The 13,231-nt window shown below is 35.1% G+C and overlaps 1 protein-coding gene across 2 annotated transcripts in view; it reads right to left on the bottom strand.

The window, feature by feature from the left end:
* LOC149904114 (protein-L-histidine N-pros-methyltransferase) overlaps window positions 1-13,231 on the bottom strand; it is a 49,323-nt gene that overhangs the window by 22,792 nt on the left and 13,300 nt on the right. For both annotated transcript variants that reach the window (XM_090108032.1, XM_090108033.1), the window contains exon 3: window positions 9,347-9,537. In XM_090108032.1, coding sequence (XP_089964158.1) covers window positions 9,347-9,537 — 191 coding nt within the window. The remainder of the gene's footprint in view (window positions 1-9,346; window positions 9,538-13,231) is intronic.

Genomic DNA, 13,231 nt, shown 5'->3' with positions numbered 1-13,231 from the left:
TCGTTGTAGCGACGACCTTTTGAGATATCCTTGTTTTCGTTGTTGCGAACGCGAGATGAGTCGTTGTAGCGACGTTATTCAATGTTGGCCTCATTTCGTTGGTGCGAAATTGTGGTGTGTCGTTGTAGTGACGATGTTCCGTGCTTTATTTATTTCGTTGGTGCGAAATTGCGGTGAGTCATTGTATTAACATTATTCAGTGTTGTGTTCGTTTCGTTGGTGCGAAATCGACATAAGTCGTTGGTGCGGCGCTGATTGATCAATAATGATTATTGTTTGTTTTAGTGACGACCTAAAATGGTTGACAAGAATCAGTATGGCCGAGCAGGATACTGTGAGTATGTAGTCTTTGCAGAGACCACACACGAGGACGTGTGATCGTCAGAGATGGCCGTGTCGGAGATCCCCCCCCTGATATTACCGAACGCAAGCGCATGACTCACGAAGTGCACTTGGACATGGCCGTGGTAGCGGACGGGCATTCAAGTGTTGGAGCTCGTGCCGAGCGGACTTGTCTGTTCGAGTCTATATCAGTGTCTATATTAGTTTGAGTTTAGATTCGCTATACAAAGTATTCATTTCAGTTCATTAGTGATTGTCAGTGTTAGATTCCGTTTATGTCTTTTGATGCTCGAAGTTACCCACGATGCCCAACATAGAGGATATAACCAGCCCACATAGTTTTAAAATCCAGCCGTCGCCGTTATACTATTTAAGTCTAGGTAGTCTTTCATACTTTTCGTATATTACGTAGAATCTACAGTCTATGTATCTACTGTTTGTGTCGCAATAAGTCATGAAATTAAAATATTTGCTCTACATTAAAGGATACTGATGAACGCGAAAAAGTAAACACAGCACAAATGAGTACGCTCAAATTAAAAGTTATAAAAACACAGTTATACCTGTTGCATACAGCAATGTTCGACGCCATTAAAACACTTTACAATTTTCAAGGTTTAATGATTAAATTACTAACGTATGCGTCGGCTACCGGCTTCATTGTTGCGGGTATTCATACGGCCAGATTGGGCTTCTAACTAATTACTGTACGCTATGGACGTAGGGTTGTCCAAAATTATATTTTGAAATTTGAATGAATAATTTAACAGAATTAAGTTTCAGAAATAAAAAGGATGTTAGTTAATGAATAAAGGAATACCTACTGGCAGTTGCCACATCATGTGTATCTAGTGTCTCAATGAATTGGTTCCGATGGTATAAGTCACATGTCTGTATAGTTTCTCTTGATATAATATATTGAGTGCAACATAATTACTCAATCAGTCATCAGTGGATTAAGGTTGCGACTTAAAGAGTTTCAAGTGTCCTATGCTTACTGCAGCAGAAGAAATCGTAGATTACTTTGCTCGTCAATACACACAGAATAAACTAGAAGACGCGACTTTCATGCTTGTAACAAACTATGTAGCATGATTTTAATAAGAAATGTAAAATATAGGCACACAGGTATCTGTGGACAGTTTTGGTCCAAGAACATGTTGATTACATCACAATGTGTTTACCGTTTTGACAAGTGATTAATTGTAAACGATAATTTTAATTACAAATTCTTAATAAATGTCGAACCCTCAACCTATAGATTTAAGTCAAGGCCTGTAGCAGCTGGCTTGCGTTAATTACCAAAAAGATAAATTTAACAAATTTGTTTTGAGTAGCCTTTTCGTATCGAAAAATGTTAAAATATGATTTTTAGTTTGACTCCCAAAATAACCTGATTGTCATAATAGTATCTCTAGACGATAGCAAGTGAATTATTTTAATAATATCTTATACAATTTAATTGAAAACTAATGTGTTTATTGAGCTGTATGTTCCTATGAAAACTGAAAGACTGAAAAATGAAAATAATTTGGAAAATCCAAAAGTGCACGCCTCATAATTTTTTTTTAATAAATATTTATTAATTATTATTTTTGTTTATTTAATAACAATTAAACCACATCGAATCAGACCCTGAAAAATGAAAGGGTTCTATTCCTGAGCATACTCAAGCGTAAGAGAAAAAAAAAGACTCGATTAGTAAAGTATTTCGGTCGCTATCGTGTTAACAAGAAAAAGGATCCGCACATACAGACACACGGACGTCCAAGACAGAACTTTTTTAAACTGTTTTTTAACTAGTTTAAATAACAAAAATGACATCAAAAATATCATGAACGTTAAAAATAGTGTTTTTTCTTAATATGTGTGTGTATGTATTATCTTACAAGTGCAATGTATGATACATAAAGACATTTTAAGTTTGAAAAATCAGATGTTTTGCGCGAAGTGACAGTAGTACCCACCTCAACGCTTCGCTTATGAGGCGTGCAATATTAAACATTAATTTGGGTAAATTTTGAGCATGTTGCTATGCTATATATTTCAAATGAATAACATGAACATGACAGCCCTATGTTCATAATGCGAAGTGACTATACGTACGTGAGGCTATGTAACATGATCGTTAATTAAAACTCGGAGGCCATCACTAGATTAGTTGACGCGGTCACAAAAAGGCTCCGGCGAAACACCTCGATTCGTCACGTGGGAGCTTTATTTTTATTTGAACGACCCCTTTGTTAGACTTAACCGAATTTGCTGTACAATAAAAAGTGGCTAATTAAGAAATGTTCGGCCTGCCGTTAAAAGTTTTAGCGTTCTTATGGCCCCGACGGTTGTCCGAATTCAAATTTTATTGCGACTAAAGATATTTCATTAGGCGCATTCTTTTGAACGTTTGAAGGTTCTTTTGTGTTTTATTGATAATATCGGGTAGCCAGCATTCATGTAATTTTAGCAATTAATGATCTTGGTTCACCTTCATCTGATGGCATAACTGTACTGTCATGCTATAATAATTAATTAAAAATCGCTTCCTTCAATTATATCTTTTTCCTATAAAAAGCTTAATAATTATTATCCACATTTAAAAAAGAAACAGAAGTTACAGAAATAATATCTCAGTTGAAAAATATCTAAGTTAGTTGCTACGGGAAGACCCATTGTATCTTATATGAAAAATTACGCAAGCAAAACTTCTAGTAAGTTCTAAGCCGCATTCTTTACAATTATTTTCTGACAAATGCAGGTATCGGGTGTAATAAAAACGTGTACATGAGGAGTGTCATTTGCAGAGGCAGTGTCGTAATCGATTAGCTTACGGAGAAAGAGTTCCGAAGAAATACTCGGTGAAATACATATTTGTAACAGATTTATGAACTCTGAATGGTTGAGGAAGCGAATTATTTGCAATTTTTGATACAGGAATCAAGGATATTTTGAGCATAAACAATATAGCTTTCGTTTGATAGTAATGCCTGAACAAACTATAAACACTTTGAAACTCAACGTTATAAGTATAGATAATCTTTCTGTATTCTTGGGAAAGTATCCTACAATGAAGACGAAAGTTTTGAATATTTATAACATAATTATGGCCGCAGACTAATGTGCGGTGTCCTGAATTGCACTTTATGTTATGTTAAGGAGACTCCTGCGATATGCCAATTGCCAACACGTCCATAAAGTAGGCTTAGCCACAACATTTATTTTTCAGCAAACCTATTTGTGGTATTAGGAATATTACGCTGAAAATAAAAGCAGCTTGAAGTCTTTATTCGAGTCTACAATATCATTAGCACAAAGGAATCGCGAGCCGTAATCTGGAATGTACGCTTCCGTTACACGATGCGGTAAATCAAAATAATAACAAAGTTAAAAGACGGTGGATAGAAAAATCAGCCTATCCCTGCGCACTCGGCTGATTTATGTGAGTAATTTTCCAGACCGTTACGAAAAGTAACCTACGATTTTTCCTCCAACACACGTAATTAGATAATTTTCACAGAGTTTTACATTTCTCCGTCGCGCAACCCACGCGAACCAATTTATTGTCCTGTCAAGCTTAATTATTTTTAACGAACGGTATTACTCAACCTCTTCATTGCCTCCATATTGTTCACTTATTCGAGGGAGCGACCGGAGATTAATCAACTTATTAAAAATTCAAGTTCGATTGTAAGCCGTAATTAATTATTATTAAAAATGTTTTAAACAAATAAAAGGAGCACAGGTCGGTTGAATATCGGATAAGGACCGGTCGCAGCACCCCGGTGTTCCGTATTAATTTCTGTCACGGCTTTAATTGCTCAGCTCGCGCTAAGCTTTTTAATAAATTCGAGGACGGACGACTAAGCTCGGCGCGGCCAAAAAATGCTTGAACGGGTCGCGCCCGACACAAAAAGAACGGATTTTAATTTATAAGAGACAGGACAAACGATTAATAATTTATTTGTATCCTCGGTTCCTTGCGAGAGGGACCGAGCGTTAAAAACAACCGTTAAAACCGGTGACTTTGTATAGCTCGCGTTTAGTCCGAAATGCCAATTGCGGGTAGACACAAGTATACAGCGAGTCGGAATGTCGTTTTAAAAAACCCCGCAAATAAATAAATCGCGTCGCACGCACCGGGTAACCTAAAAAAACGTCCTCTATATTCGATTCTTTAATGTGATTTTAAAAAAATAGAAGCAAACGGAGCCTGGCTTCGATTGAAAATGAATGAGGGTGAGCGCGATAGTGGAAATTAGCATTGAGGTAGGAAGGAGCGGCCTTTGTGCGATCATATCGAGGTGTATTCTTTGCGCTTTTTACTGCGGCGACGCGACCGGCGCGTCTTTTCAGGCCTTATTACGCTTCTGTCGCTTTTTTGTTGTAAATAATTACGCGCGCGCACGGCAATCACATGATTCTTGGAGCGCGATGCTGCTCCTTTACAAGTGTATACAAGCATTATTCTAACGAATACCGAACGAAACAACTGAACATTCAACGTTCGTCTAATGGCTAGATATAAACAAAATAACGACCTTATAAGTTTTTAATGTTTTGATCGTTGGCCTAAATAAGTAACATGTATACTTTGGTTATTTAAAAGTTTGCTTCATTATTATGAATACAAACATCAGACAGACAAAGCTAAAATTATCCTGGTCATGGTCGCTTTAATCCAATGTAAGACTGATTAAGTTTTACAATTACCTACAGCTTTTGCTTTAATTACTCCTTTCGATCCTAAAGCATAAAAGATGAATTCAAATCATAAAAGTTTTAATATGGTAACTTATAAGGTCTTAGGGAGCAATCTTAACAGCTTACGCACGTACGTAATTTAAGTACCTACCTCAGTAATGCTGGCAAAAGTGACCATTAGCGAGATCGAATCACAAGTAGAGTGATTCATAAATTAACGATTACGCACATATCCAATAATAAAGGCAACAATGGGATTGAATGCAGATGAGGGCAGAGGGGCGCGGGCCTCGCAAAGCCGATCGACATTTGTATGCGATATCTAAGCGCACAATTGGATGCCGGCGCGACTCTTGGCGCTAATGGTACATTATCGAACGATCGCGAGCCTTGAAAAGTGGAGACCGCCTCGGAATAGGGACCACACTGTAGTTTACTACCCGCAATAAATAAATACGATCCAACATTTAGCTACCAAACACATCTTTAACACAATGCCCATATCATTTTCCTATTGTTTCTGTATGTTTAATGTATAGGTTAAGATGCTGCGACACTCAGCACAGATTCAAACATATTTGTCTACAGAACTCGTAAATATTAAACAGGGAATTATTCTGATACAGTACAGTTAAAAGTTGTAATTAAAAATATCCAATATGTTAAAAACACACGACATGTTTGGAACACTTTAATAAATTTTGCATTTTGGGAACATTAATTTTACATGTTAAAATAAAAACAAGATCGACATAATCGCATCGTAATTGATGTAAGATGCAATTATAAAACTTAAACGGCCTGGTTTTTATGCCGTCGAGAACGCAATTAAAAAGATATTTGCGAGTATGCGTGCAATTAAAAAAGGTCACTGTAATTAGTTTGTCGAAATGGAGATTTAAGGATACCCTTTGTATACTGTTTCATTGCACAAACACGTATACTTTATAGCCTTTATATTATGCCTTGTATTGGCTTAATATTTCGTTAAATTATCCGATATAATGAATAATTATCTTCCTTTACTGTGATTTAATGTACAGCTTGACTCGTAAAACGGCATATTGCTCAGAAATAACGACCATCGTTTAATGGTTTTATACAAGAAAATGTTCAATATCTAGTTTCTAGTCTTTAATGTCCGGAATTTTTAAATCTCTCCAGCAATTAAGTGCATAAAGTCATAAGACATGCTTTATGGGTTCGGTTTAGCCATTTGACGAGGAATCAAAGCAAGTAGGTATACATTTTGGTTATTATTATTGCTTAGAAACATGTAAAAACAACATTTATACTAGTATTAATTCATAATTATACAAATAGAGTTGTTACAAGTTGTTAGTAAAAAAATATAGCAGCATGACGATTATGCACATGACTTTATCAAAGGCTCTTGAATAGAGCAGAGAAAACAGTTAAAGAAGAAGTACCAGGTTTTACTGTATTGATCGATTAAAATAACAACACAAAGAAAACCACTACAGAGCCAGATCTAAATGCCTAGCAAAATGCCCTGAAAGTAAGACTATTTTAAATTTAATTATACATGAGACCAAGTACATAATATGTTGCAAGTGTAATCGAATGGCCACTCTTGATTGGTGTTTGTCCAGGAAGCCGCTATGACGTCGTTATTAGCTCCCCTTAAGCAAAATATCCGGGATATTAATCATTGCGCCTATAGTTACGATAAATGACTCAATGAACTCTCGCTTCGGACGCTATTGACTTTTCCGGTGTAAATGTTCAAATTAATTTATTCTCAATTTGTATGTTCGTTATTTGATTTATGGTATTTCTAATGGTTGAAATTCTGAATATGCAGATGAAATATTATCAGTACTATAGAATAAACACCTATAGTTTGATAGTATACCTACACTACTAGTATACTACTACTACCTAGTCTTAAAATTAAATTTTCAAGTAAGATTTCTTAAAAACATTATTGTGGCTGCAATAAATGCACAAATTCTAAGAGGAAAATTCATAGCAAAATTACAGAACTTGGTACGAGCAGCTCAATTCAAAGTGTCATCTCCACCTATTAATCTCCTCTAGACCTGTGATTTAATCGCAGTGTTAGTATTGTCCAAGCCAGATATGACTAAATCTAATTATCTGACAAATTTAACGCTAACAAACTCTAGTTAATCAATTATCTCGAGCACAGTTTAAATTGCTTTAGTGTTCGAATAATGAGGCCAACGTAATACTATAGACATACATAGTTATATGGTTTGGATCAAATTGGTTTACTATCTAACGTAACGTTGGGTTTAATGGCTGAAGATAGCAAAAGGTTACACAGATAGAAATGGCGGTTAATTGGAAAACTCTATTTCGATATGGCATTCTTTGTCTTTATCTATCCAGTAACTGTATTTTTAAACTTTTTCAGTCCTATCCTTTTCTACTTAACGTGCAAATTGTGTTTCATTGATTTAGTTATACTTTGTAAAGATACATTATATCTTTCATTTTCGTATGAATACCAGATATCTACTACCTACATTTCATTTATGTTCACGCAACTGGTTCTTAATTTAAACACAATTAACTCATTGATTGTCAATCTTCAGATCAATTGGGCTTTACGTGCACAGAATATCAGCATTTATAAATTAATAAATAATAACCGTCAGTAATGATCGCATTTGATCGTTTCGCAATGATTGGCTCGGGGTGGTTTCATTGCTTGCTCCTGCGCATCGAGTGTCTCGATCAGTAGCAAGTGATAAATAAAGCGTAGGTAATTGAGAGACGGAAGCAGTCAATGAGTAAATCTCATCCGTCAATTTGTTTAAATTATTTATTAGTGGCCGGCTATAGACACCCGCACGGCGATCTGCTCAGTGTTCACAGGCCGCCCCGGACGCTAGTGTTGTGTGGACCATTGTAATTAAACATCGATATCGATGAACATTTGATGACCGCTCGATGACGATTCTTGATATTTTTCATACTGATAGATGATAAATTTATTGTTGAAAATTTTGATGATAAAATCGATGCGAAAGTCTTGACCAGTTAGAAGTAGGATTAAACAGATAGGTTAGATATTGATAGATGATAGATTAGGTAATTGTCTCTTGATTTGTTATACATTATTTAAATAGGTAATATAAATACAATATCATTAAACTTTTTAGCCCATCCTAACTTTTTGGAGAAATCTACAGATTTGTCATGTTTAGCAGTTTGATATCCATAAGTTATTGCAAAGGTTTTATCGATATTCCCATAAGGCAACACTAGTGTGGATTCGAATTAGTTAATTTGTGCAGATACGACACAATGGATGAGGAAATAATACACTCGTACATACATAAATATCTACAGGGATATTGTAATTGGCGTAATTGGACGAATCTGGACGAACTTAATAATGCCCCATTGTAGTGATTCAAATGGCAATTCATCGTTTGTAAAAGAAATCATTCGTTAGTTTTAAATTCAATTCATTTTATCTGATTAGATTTGTATACATATAGTCTAGTTACCTTGGTATCGTTTACTTATTTGTAACTGTATGTATAATTTGCTTCATCAATATTGAATGCATGGGATTTTGAAATCATGTAAAATTTAAAATACAGTACACATTTAATTTGTGCGTGAATGATGTTTGTGTGAATAAGGCATAGTGTTAACCCATATTTTATAAGTATTTTCATATATGCTTTTTTTTCAATTTTTGTACCTTGTAGTAACATTTTCTATTCAGCCATTATACACGTAACTATACCAAACAAGTCAATAAAATTATTAATGTATTTATAAATGTCTTCTCGTTCACACTAAATGTTATTTAACATAAATTATTATGTTGTTGTCATCATACAATAATAGCTTTGACAAATACATTATAATAAAGCATAGAGATATAAGATTCACGATAATATAATCGCAGCTACCTTAATACCGAGCTACAAAGTAGCACGTCTGCATATTTGTCATTTGTTCTATAAATAGTCCGAGCCAGGTTTACATATTTGCTATAACAGCGCATATTTTTACATTTGTATGTTTTCCTACTTTGTATGATGTTGAAATCTTTTTGGAAAGTTATAGATATCTTTTAGTTTCTCATAGACAATAATTATTAAATTTATACCCAGGCTAAAATTACGCATAAAATTTCTGTTTACGTAATATTATTTGAACCTTTGATTGTTTCCATACCTATTCCCAGATAAGTAACCTATTTTTTCAAAGACCTGACCGAAAACCTTACGTTTTAAATAAGATTACGAAGTTGACCAATCAGGAATAAAATATGCAAAGATACATTACTCTAAGTACTCACCCATTAATATCAGTAGTTGTCCAGAAGTGTCTCAAGAAGGACTTGGCCAGGATGTACCAGAGCTGCGTCCAGACCCAGGACGACTTGTCCACGGAGGCCGTGAGGAACTCTTGCGTCTCTTTATCGGGGTGCAGCTGAACGAACTTCTCTTGCGCTTCTGGTGGTAGCTGGTTTTTGTCCACTTGGTACCACTGTAATAGAGGGTATTGTTAGGGTATTTTGAAATGTGTATACACTATACAGGTAAACTTATTTATCTATAAGGTTATTTGATTGAGCATCCTTTCTATAATCTTCTTCCTTCCTTGTTGTATACATGAGATAAAATGGACAGCTATTTGCAGTCGAAGAACTTTAAAAACAATAAAAACAATATTGATTGAGCACGTTGAAATATAAAGCAATCTACTCGACGTCTTTAAAAAAATGAAACAATACAAACGTTAAATAGACAATCTCGCATTATAAATGATCGCACAACGTAATATGCAAGATTGCTTCATTAGCGCATTGAACGCGACAAATAAGCGCACGTAACGCACAATCACAAATTGATGGTCCAGCAGCGTTCGCTTCGAGAATCTAATATAAAAAGCCGTAATGAAGTGCAAATTATAAGAGTCGTATGAAAGCTCGTCACTCGTTGTGTGTTTAAGTCAGCCGCCGACTCCACAAAGGGCAATGCGGCGGCTGTTAATTTCACGCCGCCTCGAATTAACATTTCTTTACGCCAGAGAATAATAACGAATTAAAAAAACTTCTCGCCTCTACATGTAGCCGTAATGACGGCGGGCGAGGGACGCCACGAACTCATCAAGCCGACTTAATTAATGCCCGATCTGTCTTTATATTAAAATCAAATCGAAGCTGGCTTCTGAATATAAGAAAAAATTGATAAGACGTTCCACTTTTCTCGGAGTTGTAAATTAATGACCATTGACGCGGCTACTGTTATTGTATCTTGAGTTAATCTACGTATAGGTAATTACAAATAATTTAATTAAATTTATGTTCATTAATATAATGACCGTGCGAGTTTGATCTATTCTACAAGTTATTTTTAAATTGATACGGCATTTCAGTCGTAAGACATTAGACAAAATTGTATTTTGTTTTTGGTTCCCATTGTTGTATATAAATATATTTAAATATTATTCATATGAACAAGTATACTCTACGTATATTTGGCGGATGTTTAAGTAGACGATACAGTTAATAAAAATGGAGTAAAATAAATGTTTAATAAGAAGTGAATACCGATAGAGAATCACATCGGTGATTATGCAATGCGCCGTCTTTGCATTTAAAATGACTTGCATCGGGAACTACGGGACCCGACGAGGGGAATACTCCAGATAGAATACAAATTGTGGAAAATTTTGAATGCCAAAGTTATTCATAATATTCCACTGTTTAGACTTGTCGTGAAGACTGATCTAATTTTTTATTATTCCTAGCGCAGTCGATTGCTAATGTTACGCTAACGATTGTGCGTCCTTTTTGCTTTCTATGATTTATTTAAAAGGATACGGATACGAGATTTTCTTATGATAAACGACTAGTTTGGCTTGTATAGTTTTATATTTTATAGTTTTATGAAGATACATATTAGGCTTTAGTTGCTTTATGTGATTACGAATCACTTTGAAGACCTTAAAACTATAAGCAGAATGTGATATTCCAAATAAAAAAAATAAAGTGTTTTTGAGATGATTATATTTGGAACAAAATTGTTCTACGTAAATCAAAATGAGAAACTATAGCGGTGAAACTATTGATGTTAATTAGTCACACCTATTCTTTAGCATCAACGTCAATGTAAATTGTAATTATGGTCACAGTCCATTTAAATGCATGCAAATGCAGATCATTGTCAGCTAAAGCCACCACCTAAAGCCACCTCGTCATCTATATTTGTACAAATGTAGGATTTGTACAAATAAAGATGACGATCTATTACGAATATGACTTCCGTGTTTTTGTTTTTGAGCGATATTTATGTAGAACAGAGGCTCCCGCCTCTATTATTTATGAGAATCGTGTTTAGCATTCAATTTCAGCTCGTGTAAAGGTAGATTTGCATGAATAACAATTTCCACATTTTAAAAATCTACCTGTTAAGGAAGACAAATCGCGGATGATTTATTCGACCCGCCGACTTATCGAGGACGAATGATTCTTATTTATCTTATGTGGGTTAGCGATTTTTGCGAATTGGTCAACGGGTCATATAAAGGAAACATGATATATTACAATTTCTTAGCAGATTTTAGTAATTTCTGCGAATTCAACCCTAATACACTTTCTAGAAAAATATGACATGATTAATAGCGTCCTCTTTCTCCACAGATTGTTGTGTTCTTACAAATATGCGGTCTAATAGAATCAATAGCAAAAGAAAATATAAATGGCTTTATGCCTGTGTTTATTTCCTTGTCATTCGTAGTCTTTTGAGTGTGATCATTATCCTAAGATGACTCGTTAGCGCGAAGGTCAACGGAGGTGCATTGACGGAACGAATGGATGGATGCAGATCCTTTATGCAGCGGTCGTTCGCCTCGCTACTAATGAATCAAAGACCGAGCATATTGTCAATACGAAGCGGAGTATTAACTTTGAGCACAATGCCGGATTAATTCTCATTTAAATGTGCGAAATAAATGACGGTGTGCGAACCGCTAATGACTACCGCCGACATATTGTGACTCAATTCTGAATGCAAGTCATATTTCTTTTAAAGGCCAATTTTACAATTTGTCACGTCAATTTATTGGCATTTTTACACTGCAATCGCAACCTCTTATATTCTGTAGGAATTCATTTGATACCGAGTTCAACGTGTTATTGTTGCTGTACAACGGAAATAAAAATATATAAAATTGATGATCGATGGTCATTTTTCAGAAACCAGCTCATAAAATATGTTTTGGAAGTCGTCTAACGTAGCAATAGAATACCAAAGTTAGCGACTCTATATACATAAATTACATAAGAACGCAGAACCTATCTTGGCTCTGCGTGATCGCCGGGTCCAGGCAATCTGCATCCGACTGATCCCATTTTAATGGAGCGCCGAGCAAACAAGCTCCGAGCCGCTTACGGCCAAATCCACCGGGATCCTATGCGCCACTTAGCTTGAACACACTATGTTGTATAGCTTCAATGACGTGACTAGAACATATTAACATTAAATTGAGTTTAAATACTACACTATAAAAAATATTATACTTGGAGACAAGTTACGTGTTCTCACCACATGTGTTACCTATAACTATAAAACTTAATTTTAATTTTATGAAATCACAGGTTCGTGAAAAACGTGTAAGCAATCAATGTTTTTATAATACAATTAACCAAGTTTAAATAATAACAGTTTACTAAGAATTGACAAATAAATCACACCGATAGTCACCATTGGTTATTCATAAACATCGTTCTAGCCCGAAGCCTCAACGTCTGCCATCTCAATTAAGAATTGCAAAGACTTATAGCCATAAAACAATTGAATTCTAATATAACTCGACAATGCTACCACGAGATAAAATACTCTTGCTTTATAAATACATACATAATTGATTTCTGTTTCGACACCTTACGGCTGTATCAAAGATTAAACATTTTAGCAGAATGTATAAGATATGATGTTCGATATATTTTTTAAGACAACCAATTACTATACATAACGATGTCCTCATTGACTCAATACATTGTTTTTCTTTTGTTTAATTTAGCAATTACATACTTAGAATTAATAATGAAATAATCAGAATTATTAAGAACTAGCGACCCGCCCCGGCTTCGCACGGGTGCAATGCTATCAGCATTGCACCTAAAATACACTACAGAAAAACTGTGAACACGCTCTTGCCGCAACGGGCGCGGGCG

The sequence above is a fragment of the Colias eurytheme genome, chromosome 12 (genome assembly GCF_061535395.1).
Source record: "Colias eurytheme isolate Ceu_HAF_F1 chromosome 12, ilColEury1 Martin Lab GWU primary, whole genome shotgun sequence".
NCBI classification, from domain to species: domain Eukaryota; kingdom Metazoa; phylum Arthropoda; class Insecta; order Lepidoptera; family Pieridae; genus Colias; species Colias eurytheme.
The sequence above is the reverse complement of the archived record's forward strand: the minus strand, read 5'-3'. Positions and strand labels throughout refer to the sequence as shown.